We start from the raw sequence: 14410 nt of genomic DNA on the forward strand, positions 1-14410 counted from the left end.
ATATATAGAAAAAAAAGAAACTGCTCCTCCAAGATCAGACTGCCCTTAGGTAAGCGGCCTTTTTTTTTAAACATTTAAATGTGGGGATAGATTATATCATTGGACCATCTGGAAACGATGTTTATTAAACCCGCACACTTATATTTTCTCAGCTTTACCAGTTAAAGTAAATGTCCCTGTCGACTTTGACTAGATTTGTACTTGGTCGTACGATCTATGTTTCTGGCCGGGTTTGAATTACAGTTGTAAATGTGTCTCAGAAGGAGCACGTAGCATTCGATTTTTTTTTTTTACGGGGGGAACTATGTATTATCAAGAATTTGGTGGGTGGGACATCACAAAAACAAAAAAATTATATGGTATTACGATTTTATAGAGCTTTAAAAAAAAAGAGAGAGTTGCTATTAAGAGAGAGAAAAGGGGGGGGGGATATATTATGTATAAATGTTACAAAAAAGGATAAGAGTGTCAATTATAAAGGGAGAGGGCACAGGGAATATCAACAAGCTAGTGGCTTATTTTTCTTAATTTTTTTTTTTTTAGTTAAGACGACCAGTAGGTAAAAGGAAATAAGAAGAGTCTTTTGTTAAGAGACCAGAAAGTGCATTATACCAAGCAACGATAGCTGTGATAACACCAAATGCACCTCCAGCAATTTGGGTAGTAATACTATCATTAAACTTTGCTGCAGCCAAAAGAGTAAAAGTAATAAAGAGGAAAAAGAACATGCTCATAAGACCAACACTTGAACGATGAGAAGCAATCAACATGATACCGGTAAAGATAGCCCAAGACATCAAATAAATGCCTAAAGATCTTTCCAAGACAGCTGTACCCACTGTGCTATACGCACCAGTGACGTTGGCTCCAGGAATGAAAATTAAAGCAAAAGAAAGCCAGAAGCCGCCATAAGATGAGAATGCAGTAGCACCAAAGGTGTTACCGGTTTTGAACTCCCACATACCAGCTAATAACTGTAAATAGGTCAGTAAAATGAAAAAAAAAAAAGGTATAAAGATCAAAAAAAAAACTAGTGTTTTACCTGAACAAGACCACCATAAAAGAAAGCTAAGCCGACTACGACGTTAGAAGGTCCATTGGCAGGAACGCCTGCACCAGCATTGTGAAGAGATAAAACAAAGGTAGTCAAAGCGAAAGAACTGAGCCCTAAAGGACCAGGATTTGCAATGGTGGGAGCAGCATAAATAGGAATTGGAGAATACGTAGTATGAACGTGATGTTTAGCTTCGACATCGCTACTACTATCATTGTTGTTAGGTAAGTTATTGCTGTGTGTGACGTCTGACATTTTTTGAGTTGATTTCAAATAAAAAAGTTGATGAAAAATATAAAAAAAAAGCCTAAAAAAGAGGAAAGACCCAATCCTTTATATATCTCAAAAAAAGAAAAAAAAAATGGACTCTTGAGGATCAATAGAAATCCCGCCATTTTTGGGGGGTAGAGAGGCAAACTAAAATTAGTTTGATTTTCTTTTTTCTTTTTTTGCAAGAAACAAATGATGGTTGCTACGTTATTTAATATTAAATAAATGACGTATAAAAGAGTGGTTGTGCTTTGTATTGCTTACTATTGAATTTATAGGTATATTTTCTTATTTTGGATTAAAAAAGGAGGCGAAAATGGGTAAACAACAGTACAGAAAACAAAATTTTCCCTTACACAAAAAAAAAGATGTTATTATATTTAGCCTTTCTTGCGCATGGATAAAATTGTGTCATATAAAGATTACATGTATCACCCATCACTTTTTTTAAACACTATACACTTAACACTTCAAAAAAAAAAAAAAAAAACCAAAAAACATGGGAGTTTCTTTTTACTCTTTTTGATTGGTAACTAAGCTCTTGTTACATTTTTTTTTTTTTTTTTTAAACCTGAATGGTATTACATGGTTTTTAAATTTTTTTTGGTTCTCCTATCAGATTGGCCGACACAATAAATTTATTTTATTTTTCCCATCATTTACCCATTATTTCCAATTTAATGATAGTCGCGTGGGAATTGGATCCCTCTATTCCTCTTACGCTGACAATATCTTTTTTACCTTTAATTTATCCGGAGAATATCACGTCTCCATTTCGGATCAAAAAAAAAAAAAAAAAAACCTGTGGTGTAAATAAACTTGTATTTTTTTTCCATCGTATTCGACTCTTTTTAACCAATAAGATTCTTCCCTCGGGACATTTAATGACGGTCCTCCGAAGGAAAACTCGCCACCCAATCTATCATAATTTTTCTCAAATAAGTAAATGACGGATGTTAAATACCTATTTTCTGGTCTGACCACACACCATCATTTGTATTATACAAACAAGTAAAAACGTCGCCGTTCATAAAAACATAGTATTAAACACCCTTCAACTATAAATGCTTTTAATTATATGACAGCTGTACGAAATTGATTTTAAATCAAAGTCATGGTTCAACTAGATTTTTATAAACTGCAGACCTTGTTGTATAATTGATATATATTAAAATTTGCATTTGAAAAAAAAAAAAGTGAGCTTTCTGGATCTTCCATTCAATAAGTTTATGATTATGAAAATACAAATACAAATCATGTCATACGCATGTAATCTAGACCTTATTTTGATTCTATATTTGTCAATGAATATTAGTAACAACTTTACGTCCTAGTGTTAAACAAAAATATGGTCCTATCACAGAGCACGATCGGATCTAATGAATATATGCCAATTTCCTCTTTTTATCGTGAGCTATCAAGACGCTTTCTTTCATTTATCACACCTTGTAACCTCCCAAAAAAAAAAAAAAATGCCAGTCCATCAGAGACCCGGTATTAAATAGTTGCTTTTTTTTTTTTTAGTAGATTGATTGCATTCTTATAGAGAAAGCATTTACTCAAGCATTTCGTGCGTTTTTTGTTTTCGATCAGATAACCAAAATCCCTAAATCTATAGTCCGCGTGCATTCCCCGAGGTAATACAACAATTTGTATGCAACTGCTTACGATCTTGATTATCTATTTTATTCAATTGAATCTGGTTTCGCTTATTGCGTTCTCTTCCGTCTTTTCCTGCCCTTCTACCAAGACTACACGTTCTTAGTGAGTGGTTTCAGTAACTACAGCCTGACTCTATTCTGATTGGTGTGCAGATAACTTATTTAATCAGATTTAAATTTACAACCATTTATTTTAACAGTCTGTAGCTTCACAAAAACCCTTCGTTTGCTTTTATTTTTACTTTTTTTTTGTTATCAATAGCAGCTATATTGAAGTGACTCATAATAGCGTCTACGACAAATTTGCTGACCGCTGCAGCGCATGGATTTTTTTTTTTTTAATTTAAAGACCTAGATCTGATAAGGATTTAAGCTTGAGTTTTAAAACAGATTAAAAAAAACATAAAAACCAGCAGACCAGGTTGTTTTACGCCGCATGGGGGTGGGGGGGACAAGCAAGAATACGTAAAAAAAAAAAAAAAAAACTTTATCATTAATACAGACAGTGAACCAATTTAAGAGAAAGGACCTTTTATGTTTTTCAAACTGATAATTTTACTTCATGCGATTAAAATAAATAATAAGGTTGATTACCCTTTAACAGACGCCTAATAAGCACCCATACGAATCGAGAAAGAGCACATACACAAAAGCAAAAGACAAAACTCTCAATGTAATAATCACAAAGAGTTCTTTCACGGTGACCATAAATAGGCAGATGATAACGAAGCACGTTTGTTGCATTATTAAGCGCAGATGATTGTGTAGTATTTGTTTCAGCGTTTAAACCTTCTAACCAGAACACAACATAAGATCCAGCGTCCTTCATCATCGCGTTAAATTCCTGAGTATATGATCTACTATTTTCTATAATTTTTTTTTTTTCTTATCAGTAAAAGCTTGGAAACAGGGAGTTCTTTTTTTTTTTTTTTTTTTTTTTTTCTACCTATTTTTTCATGCTGAATAACAAAAGATTTTAAAACTTCTGTTATAGACGAGACAACCATTTCATCAGCTCCAGATGGCGATTGCATAGTGTAATTAAATGTGTCATCTGCTGGGTAGACCCCCAAGATTTCTGGAAGACAGATGACAAGGTTAAAAAAAAGCACAAACGATAAAGCTTTGAACAATAGCATTGAAGAGAGATAGAGAGAGAGAGATATGATGTTAAAAATTCATCTTTTCTCCCATAAAGTATGCTTATATACACCTTAAAGTGTTTCATTGTATTCCAATGTAAGAGCCCGGCCAGTTTTCATTGTCTTGGGGCTTTATCTTATACTCCTCATTAATCTGACTTATTATGTAATAAACAATAAGATCTGGCAACAATATACATATCACTGAAATGCTTTTATTATTACATGCAGCTTATTGTTTTTGACACATGAATGACCCCTCCAAGTTCCCACAACCCTTTTTTGGGGGGGGAGAAAAAGCTGTTTGATTTATGTGTCCTTATGTATATTTTTTATATTATAAAACTAATGAAGTATGATTTCTTCTCTCTCAAAGATGCCTATTTGTCTACAGGTTATGTGCCTAACTTTCCTTGAAACAAATATTAAATCCTCGTGGCTTAAAATTGGCTAATAGCATGCATAACAAGCCATGATTTAAAAGACTGGTTATTATTGGTAGGTCTAAATTCGATCATGATTGAACCTTCTTCTCTCAACATCACATCAAACCAAACGACCCAATTTACAGAACAGAAAAATAATTTTTCTGTAGTAGCAGCTGACAGTCCACCAGTTTCAAGACGGGGACTTCATGTGTTATAGTTTATGATACTACTAAGCATAGAATGGAAAGGTCCCTCATTCATATCGCATGTTCGCGGGCAACCACAGCTGCAATACTTACACTTGTTTGCCAAAAATAATATGTTTACCCCACCTAAAGTACTCTCAGCAGAAATAGAGATCTGTGCAATGTGTGATGTTTTGAGATATTGAAAAACAGATAAAAACACAAGAAAAAAAATTAAATGAAATGAGTCTCTGTTAATTCTTTATTAAAGTTATGGAGGGAAGGTCTTCGCAAAAGGGAGGACGCTTTTTATATCAAATCATCTGGAAGATTGAATCTGGTAATAGAATAGGTGGTTTGCTTGTTTCTAATCTTCTGAAACATGGCAATTAGAATTACACTGTCTTGGGTCACTACATGTTTTATCATTAGCTGATACTTTTAGTAGCAGATTTAAGAGAGTTTTAAACAACTAATAATGATATAATTCCCCAATGTCGGTAATATGAGAGCAACACTCGAATATTATTATTTTAGCAGACTGAAGGTCATTATATATAACATTTATTGGAGGAAATACAACGGTGTAGATAGCTGTTTACTGACACTACTCACTTAAGATCAGATATCAAGTAAAACTAATTTACATCGTATTGGCCAGACAATCTATAGATTTAAAGCATACGATATTGCATATCAACGATGTTCCCCATCCAATCATTGCTCTGGGATTATATGTAACCCAATTATATTATTTGATGTGATTGAGATGCTAAAGATCTCTTAACGGTCTATCACCGCACCACAACCTCACTAAAATATATTGGACGATTGACCCACTAACATTCCTAATCAAACATAAGTCTTTGGTTTAGAGATATGAATCGAGAATAGGTATATTTTAGTTTTTCATTTCCCATTTTTTTTAATGCTAATGCATGAAAACGCATTTATGAGAAAATTAGCAAGAAATATTTGAGAAGTGGTATTGACACTGTTGCTGTTGTGATGAACTTGTTGCAGGCATTGGACAGCTCTCTGAACAGTTTTTTTTTTTTATTTTATTGCGACATTGTTTTAGCAAAAGGTGCGGGAAAAAAAAACTCGAGATTGCGTATTTATTGTGGTAAATGGTATTTTGAGCTGTCGTACAAAAACTTGAATCATGCATTAATGGATACACAATTAGATTAATCATCTTATCGAGATGTGTAATAAGTACTAATAACATTTTACATGGCATCCCTAGTTACATGGATTTACGTAACATATTTTACGTTTTAATGTCTCCTAAACATGGCTCGTAAGGTATGATAACGGTCCAGCCAATGTTTTGGCAGGAAAAGGATTCGAAGCCAATCAAATGTCAATCACGCAAGATTCAACAAATAAGATACAATAGATTTTATAATACAATTTTTTTTTTTTTTTTTTATTTTATTTTATTCCTTTTGGTATTACAATGAAAAGCGAATTCGGTGAATTTTGTGTCAAATACAAAAACAAAACAAAAAAAAGAAACCTCCATAAAAAGTTTAATCAGTCGATAGCAATGCAGGATCTTTTTCGACAACCAGAGCACGAAGCCATTTAGCTTCCTTTTCCAATTCGATCACACGCTTTTCAAGTGCTTCAGCTTTAGCTGTCATTTCTTGGGCAGTTTGTTCTAAAGCCTGTTCTCGTAACTTCTTTTTCATACGAAATCTTGCAGATGCGGCTGTATTTCTCTTTCTTTTATCCTCCTCAACAATTTCGGTTGTTTCTTCCTCTTCCTTTCGAGTGATAGAAGGCAATGGACGTTTTTTTCCCACCAGGAGCTGACTGTGATTTATCGTGGATGGAGCTGGTGCGATTCTTGGTAAGATATTTTGTGGTTGCTGCTGTTGTTGCTGCTGATGTTGTGGGGACGGTATCAGATAAGGTGTGTTATTTAAATAGGAATGTAGTAAATCTGTATTGTTCTGAGGGTTTAAGTTTTCAAAAGTGGAGAAGATATTATGTTGTTCTGCTACCGCTTTATAGGAATCGTCCACGATGGCTGAGCCTGGCTTTGTATCAAAGGTAAATTGTGCATTGGCCCAAATAGCTAGTTCTTCACTAAGTGCTTCTTCGGATAAGGGAACAGGCGAATCGTCCCCAAGTAAGTTTAAAGAGGAAATATAAGACATTTTGAGAAGAAGAAAAAAAAAAGGGTAAAGAAAAAAGAGATGAAAAATTAATTTACGTCGGATTATTTATACTCAATAAGAGAATCCGATCCGAACCTATCTATTATCTGTGCATTTAAAGACCGTACATTTTTAAGCTATAGTTGTCCAGCACAAGATAATCACAAGGTACTCGTTCATTAAGCTTCCAACGGATTATGTCTGCTTCTAGCCATACAGGTATTATGTGTCTTTTAAACCCCACCTCCCAATTACCCTCTCTTTTGTGGGAGCGTATTTATAATGGCTACTTTTCAATAATATCACACTGCTGTTACATCCCATTGTTTAGTCAAAAAATACAAATGTTACATTGATAGGGTACTTACTAAGTTTAAAATCCTAACACACGCTGTATTTTTTTTTTAAAAAAGTAACCCATACATAGTGTCACTATCATCGATAGTAGACTCACCCACGTTTCTTTCTCAGAAAGCTCGGGCAAAATTTTTGAAACCAGTATTATAGAGTGACTGAAAGAAGGAAAAGTTGTATCGAATTACAAATTTGCTAAACCTGTAATTCCAATGGTCAGTTCTGATACTGTGTCTCTCCTTCATGTGAATGATCGTTGAGTACTAAATTATATTTTGGATTGTAGCACACGCTTGGCCCATTGATTTTGTTTGAATAACAGAATTTCCGTTTTTCTTTTTCATTATTATTACGTGAGAAAAGCAAACACACAGGTTGGTGATGTATTAACTCGTTCTTGTTATTCATAAGTCTGTTTCTTTTTTTTTTTTTTTGTTCCTGGAATTCGTATAAAATTTTGTAACTTTTTACTGGTTTTTTAAAACAAAGTCGACGTCTTGCACATATCATTTTTACATGTGTAAATAGATGTTGATTTAACCATGTTTCGGTCTCCTGCACAATAGTACCATCGTATACATTTTTTCGCTCCCTGAAGGCTATCACAGATTTTCCGAGTACCATCTTTTATAGTCAATTTTACTTGATTTAACCTTAAAGGTTTTAGGAATATATGGATTGAGCCGGATGCCATTTTCATTACCACAATTCAAAATTGAGCGTCAGACATATACCCTTTCTTAACCTTTGCTGATCCTTGAATTTATAATTGAATACACCCTTACTGTTTAATTAAAAGTATAAAAACTGACGCCTTTTATCAAAACTACTCTAATTCGATTATATACTCAGTAAAGCCATGATTTTTATACATCTATTTTTTAACCAGCAGCCTATTATGCTGTTGAATTATATGATATATTGTGTATAGAATTTTAAACAGTCAAATACAGTTCGCTAAAGATTCTACTTGATCCTTACAAAGAAGAGTGATAAACATAGCTATTTTTTTTTTTTTATGACTAACACATGTTTGCCGTATGAAATATATGGACTTGACTTGTCCGACACTTCTGTGTCTGTAATTTTTAAAAACAAATCTTCTCGCACCATTTTATAGAAAAAGAGAAAGAAAAACTGTTTCGATACTAACTTTACTTTAAAAGGGTGTTATTTGACAATAACGCAAAAAAAAAAAGTCCAAAAAAAAAAAAAAAAAAAAAAATTCTTGGGTACGTCCCAAGAAAATACACTCAACATTTTAAATTAGCAGTGGCTGAAATTGTGCTTCCGCTACGAGCCATCATTACACTGCCATATTTTTTTTTTTTTTTTTTTTTTTTTTGCCCCTTTCTTCCTTCCTTTCTTCAAAAACGCGCTCATAGGATACATTAAAAAAGAACACAGGTAAAACAATTTATTATCTGTCAATTTTTTTGCAATTTATCTAACGAGCTTCTTTTTATATAAAAAACGTCAACAGTCCTTGTGTGTGTGTGTGTGTGTCAACAAGACGATCAACTTTTTTTTTTAAAACAAAAAAAAAAAAAAAAAAATGACATCAATACTCGATAATCTTCCACCATGGCCACAATTGTTGTTTGTGCTTTCCAGACAGCTTTTAAAATTAGACATGGCCAATTCCTTCTTGACTGTACCCGAAAGCGAAAGTTTTATTCGGGCATTGAGTTCGTTTGAAAGTTGGAAGACATTTATTAGCAGCAGCGAGCATTTGACTACGTTTCGTGTACGAGCCATGCTATTCGAGCAATTCGTTCCTTATTTCTCCCACCATCGACCTTGTTGTCGCTCACCGTTGGATTTGGACGAATTATGTAGACAAGCTCAAGACTTACAAGACACTAAATCGTCCCCCATGCCAATGTCACTGGCTCCTGAAGAAGAATTTCCTTTGTCCAGTAACACCGATCATGTTCCTCTTTTGGATATATACCATACGTTGGAATTTGATATGGCAGCCATGATTGAGCAGAGAAAGCTGGACGAATATCAAGCTCAGGAGGAAGTTCATGAAGAGGACCCTGTCACACCTGTATGTACATATAAATACGATGTCTTTACGGTTCCCTGCTAATCATACTTCATATTATAGTTTACAATCATGGACGAATCCGATCATTTCAGTTTAAAGTATTTGTTGAAGGGAATTTCAGAGAACCGAAATAAGACTACATTATCAGACAGAGAACTGAGAAATTTATTGTTGGATGTCAAACCACATCGATCCAAATGGGCTAACGATGATAAAATTGGTCAAGAAGATCTATACGAAGCTTGTGAGAAAGTCCTGACTGATTTGAAGAATTATACTGTAAGTGCATTCTATAAAGATCCTGATGTTTTTTTTTTTTTTAAAAAAAAAAATAATAATAATAAATAGGAACATTCGACACCATTTTTAAGCAAAGTCAATAAACGAGAAGCACCCGATTATTTCGAAGGTAAGTGCAGCAACTTTCTTAGTATTTTTTTTTTTTTAAAAAAAAGGTTTTTTTTTTTGACAAAAATGCATAGTGATAAAGGAGCCAATGGATCTAGGCACAGTCTCTAAAAAGTTGAAGCATTGCCAATACAAAAACAAGAAGGAATTTGGAAATGACCTTTATTTAATTTACGAAAACTGTCTAACGTATAATACGAATCCAGCCAGTGAATATCGAAAACATGCCATCGCCATGAAGCGAAAGACAGATCGCTTATTATCCCGTGTACCTGAGATCAGTATTAAAGACCGACCCGAGAATGATTTGGATGATTTGGATGACAGCGATGAAGAAGAAATAAAACGAGGATCTACACGCGAACGTTCCATGACACACGAATCATTTGAAGAATCCAGTCAGCATCATCATCACCATTACAGTGGCAAACATCCTCAAAAAGGAACGCCTCTGAAGCCATTGACAGAACTTGATAAGGAACATGAAGAGCTTCATACGACGGATGAAATTGATTCCGATATGGGTGAGCTACAGAATAAAATTTGGAGAGAAATTACCAAAAAAACACGAGCGAAATTGACGACAGATGTTGAAAAGCAATACCAATTCGAATTTGGAAACAGAAACGCTATACATCGTTCATCAGTCGATATGGAAAGATTTTCAATGTTAGAGCACCTACATCATCAACCCGAATGTACAAAAAAATTGATGAGATGTAGCCGTACGGCCTTTTTAAGATGGATTGATAGGCACGAAGGGTTTAGTGTCTATGATTCATTTGATTTAACTTCAGAAGATGAGGATGGGTTTGATGGTGGGTTTTTTTTCGCCTCCACGAGAAAATGTGAACGACCCCCAGCTACCGATGATGATGATGCGATTAGAACAGACTTATTTTTACCAGAGTATAGCATGGCTTCAGGTGTGCCAGATATTATTGGAGCACCAGAAGAATATATTCCATATGATAATTTAGAGGATGAAGAGGATGATTCCTTACCTTCAATGGATATATATCCTGTTACACGGCCAGACCCAAATGGTCTATTGGAGATTATGCAAACCAACATCAAGAAGTTACAAACCAACCGATACATTTATGATAGATGTAACTCTATCCGAAATAATATCCCTATCTCCAACGATACATATCCTACATCTACACACGATTCTCCGCCCATCATGGATATGGGTACACCTATTCCATCTGCCTCTCGTCAGACAACTCCTCCGCCCATCATGATAAATAAGGAAGCAAGTCAACAAATGCTACAACGCAGCTTGTCTCAGATCTTAGAGCATGCAGGCTTTGAAAGTGCTCAATCCTCTGCATTCAATGTATTAACCGATCTAATGTCTGAATATTTTTCCAATATCGGAAAGACGGCAAGAAAATATTGGGATCAACACGGGAAAGACATGTCAGGAGAAGAGATCTTGTTACATACGCTCCAAGAAAATAATGTGGATAGCATTGATGCAATAGATAACTATGTAACCGAAGATGTGATGAAATATACGCATCGACTGAACGACACACATCGAAAATTGGAATCTACTTATCAAGATTTAGTTTCAAGCTCTGTTTTAGAAACTGCCAATGATGAATCTAACTTATTCAGAGACGATGAAGCATTTATAACGTAAGTTGAAAACAAGGATGACAATTTTTTTTTTTTAAAAAAAACAAGAATACTTAAGCCCTGTTTTGTATCAAGTGGTGTATTTGGTGAGGATTTAGGCGAAGACTTCTTTGGATTTAAAGAACTGGGTCTAGATCAAGAATGCAATATGAGATCATTAGGTGTACCTTCCCGACTTTGGTTTGGCAAAGATAAACCCAAACCAATGATCAACACAAAGCCTGGTAATTAAGCTACATCATTTTTTTTTTTTTTTTCATATATTGCATATACATTTTGATTCTAACCAAAATACTGATAGAAACCAAAGTAAAATATACTGCGCCGCCAGCGTTTTTACCAATCACTGACGCAACACCGCTTATTGGACTTCTTAAAGCATGGTACGAAACACGTATGGATAAGCCAGAAGACGAATACGTTGTACAAAAACGTGGCAACCGATCAAGGCATCCACCTGTCAATGTACGATCTGCATACATCCAACATCAGCAGTTACAAACAATGAAACGACGAGTGTTGAAAGATGGATCCAATACCAATCAAGCCAATGAAGAAGCCAAACGTAAGCGTAAGCGTGCCATAGAGGAATCGAAAGCACAGAAAAAGAAGCAGAAATTAGAAATCAAGGCACAAAAGCTAGCTGAGAAGGAACAGAAAAAGAAGCAGAGAGAGGAAGAAAAATTAGCGAAGAAGAAGTCTACTCATGTGTAATAATTGTAAATAATAAAAAAAAGTTAGGGGGTATGGGGGGAGAAGTTTGTAAATTATATTTATTTGGTATTGGGAAAGGGATTAAAAAAAAAATATTTATATATGTATAAGGGTTAATAACATAAGTTTCATATACACAATGTATAATATATAGTGTTGAGAGTGGTGGGTGTTTGTCTTATTTCAATAATACAAGAAATAAATATATATAAAATGTAGTATGTACTATGTTAATGATCGTTACTGATGAGGTGGTTATTAGCGGAGTTATTAATAGGTGTATTAGGGTTAGGTAATAATGAATCGGTGATATTGAGCGTCTCGATATCCAATGTAGAGACAGTGCTATTATGACTGAACATCATTTGCTTTTCAACTTCCAGGCATGCTGTAAAGGAAAGAAAAGGTATTAGTATAAATAGAGGTCATACGAGTAAAATAGACGACTTACTGCTGATAAGATGTTTTCCGTAGGTATATTTTTTCAACCCTTGGAGGTGAGGCTTTATTTTGGCTACCAGAAGGTCACGTTGATCACCATCGACTACATCGAGCATTTTTTGAACAACGTAATTAGCATATTGGTCCTTCATCATGGACATCAGAGGATATGAACCATCGGGACGGGTCATCAAAACTTCCTCGATCAACGCCTGTCTATCACTTTGACATCCATAGGCAACGCACTTCTCGACGACATTGCTTGCGAATTTATGCTTACTCAATTGAAGTGTATGGCCTCTCACTTTGCTGATAATCATGGCCTTATCCTTGGGTTTACCGTGTTCCAAGATATGTTGAATGACATAATTACCGTACTGATCTTGAACCAATTGACTCGTACTTCTATGAAGCTCCTCCAACAAGTAAATCTGTATATATTTATGAGTTCGTGCACTTGACATTGATATTTATATAACTTACAGTTTGCTCCTCAGGACAATGTTCAAACATACGTTGTATGACCCGACAGCCATAAGGGTGAGTTGCCAAGTGATAAACTTGTCCATAAAAGGTGTCGATAATAAACTGAATATGTTGGGCAGGGACACGTTCAATGGCCTTTTGAACAACATGGTTACCATTTTGATCCTTGACGCATTTTAAAACACAGCCATCCAATTCATGAATCAATATCGCTTGCTGATCTGTCAAGACGTATTCCAATGCCTTTTGAACAACACGGCATCCATACATTTGCAAAGAAAGAGATAAAATATGGCCTTCCATTTGCTTTGCTAATACGGTCTTTTGAGATTGATTGCCGTGTTCAAAAAGTTTCTGAATGACGTAATTTCCAAATACATCTGTCATTAATTGAAGACAATTAGGTAAAATTTCATCGAATACAAATTGCTTGTCGTCGCTGTTGGCAGTTTCCAACTTTTGTTGAATGAACCTTGAGCCATGTTGATCACCACTGAATTCAACTACATGATTTATGATGTCTTTTAATCCAAACTTTTTACTCTTGTTACTTCTAAACTCTTCGAGTAGAGGTGATCGAATGATGGGGACAATAGGTTCAGTGGTGGGTGTAGAAGGTACTTCATGACGATGATGGCGGGTTGTATTTGGAATTGTAACTGGGGCAGGATAATATCTTTCAGTAGAGCTACTGGTTGTGCTAGCACTTGAACTGTTCATCATGATGGGTTGCTGTCTCATCATTTGTTCACGCAGCATCAAGATTTGTTCTTGCTGTAATAAAATTTGTCTTTGACGAGATTGCAATTGTAATAAAAGTCTATCATTATTATCGACAATAGGTGTTGAAGGTAAACTACTGTGAATTAATGGGCTTGCAGCACGACTGTTATCCCATCCAAGTGGAGTTCGGATCATATCTTCATTAGTGTTGTTTGTAAATTTTGTATTAATGAAGGGTCTACCGCCATTATCCACCTCGTCCCATTGTTGTGTTTGCGGTTGAGGAGTATGGACTCTACTTCTATCAGTCTCAAATGGACTGGCTACTATAAGCCCCCCTTTTTTATTAATGATTAGGTTTCAATAAAATATCTACTAGCTTACCTGGTGACATGTTTCCACCCCAAGGCATTGAGCTTTCATTCAAGACTGCATTTAAACTTTGATGTGGTGGGGCATTTTGTCCCTGACTATTCATCCATTGGTAGTAACGTTGTTGTTGTTGAATATTCTTCTTTGACAGAACGTGATCGTCTTGTTGTTGCTATAGTAAACGGGGTAATTAAGGAGTAAAAGAAGAAAGGGGGGTGTTTAAGTAAAAACAGAAATATATAATTGCACAGAAATATTAAAAAAAAAGTTACAATTCTTACCATCATTAATTGAGCATACTCGT

General features: G+C 34.9%; 5 protein-coding genes across 5 annotated transcripts; 1 reads left to right on the forward strand and 4 right to left on the reverse strand.

Annotated features, from left to right (window-relative positions):
- Positions 1-340: 340 nt before the first annotated feature.
- On the reverse strand, positions 341-1480 carry EV154DRAFT_608300 (GPR1/FUN34/yaaH family-domain-containing protein). Its single transcript, XM_051607673.1, has 2 exons — positions 1043-1480; positions 341-974 (listed from the first exon to the last, which is right to left on the reverse strand). The coding sequence occupies exons 1-2, from the start codon at positions 1307-1309 to the stop codon at positions 540-542; spliced, it is 702 nt and encodes a 233-aa protein (XP_051450054.1). The 5' UTR covers positions 1310-1480; the 3' UTR covers positions 341-539.
- Positions 1481-3194: 1714 nt separating this feature from the next.
- EV154DRAFT_488889 (uncharacterized protein) lies at positions 3195-4124 on the reverse strand (the record flags this gene model as incomplete). Its single annotated transcript, XM_051599204.1, has 3 exons — positions 3195-3298; positions 3580-3852; positions 3932-4124. 3 exons carry the CDS (start codon positions 4122-4124, stop codon positions 3195-3197), a joined length of 570 nt encoding a protein of 189 aa, XP_051450055.1.
- A 2019-nt stretch (positions 4125-6143) lies between these two features.
- EV154DRAFT_475345 (uncharacterized protein) lies at positions 6144-6917 on the reverse strand. Its single transcript, XM_051597976.1, has one exon. The coding sequence runs from the start codon at positions 6906-6908 to the stop codon at positions 6276-6278; it is 633 nt and encodes a 210-aa protein (XP_051450056.1). The 5' UTR covers positions 6909-6917; the 3' UTR covers positions 6144-6275.
- A 1702-nt stretch (positions 6918-8619) lies between these two features.
- On the forward strand, positions 8620-12117 carry EV154DRAFT_608302 (uncharacterized protein). The gene is made up of 7 exons (XM_051607674.1): positions 8620-8669; positions 8746-9315; positions 9376-9594; positions 9664-9724; positions 9798-11370; positions 11446-11594; positions 11672-12117. Exons 2-7 carry the CDS (start codon positions 8818-8820, stop codon positions 12082-12084), a joined length of 2913 nt encoding a protein of 970 aa, XP_051450057.1. The 5' UTR covers positions 8620-8669; positions 8746-8817; the 3' UTR covers positions 12085-12117.
- EV154DRAFT_475353 (armadillo-type protein) lies at positions 12116-14279 on the reverse strand. The gene is made up of 4 exons (XM_051597977.1): positions 14119-14279; positions 13009-14060; positions 12536-12956; positions 12116-12472 (listed from the first exon to the last, which is right to left on the reverse strand). Exons 1-4 carry the CDS (start codon positions 14210-14212, stop codon positions 12315-12317), a joined length of 1725 nt encoding a protein of 574 aa, XP_051450058.1. The 5' UTR covers positions 14213-14279; the 3' UTR covers positions 12116-12314.
- Between the last annotated feature and the right edge of the window lie 131 nt (positions 14280-14410).

Source organism: Mucor mucedo (genome assembly GCF_025094135.1).
Source record: "Mucor mucedo strain NRRL 3635 chromosome Unknown EV154scaffold_306, whole genome shotgun sequence".
NCBI classification, from domain to species: Eukaryota; Fungi; Mucoromycota; class Mucoromycetes; order Mucorales; family Mucoraceae; genus Mucor; species Mucor mucedo.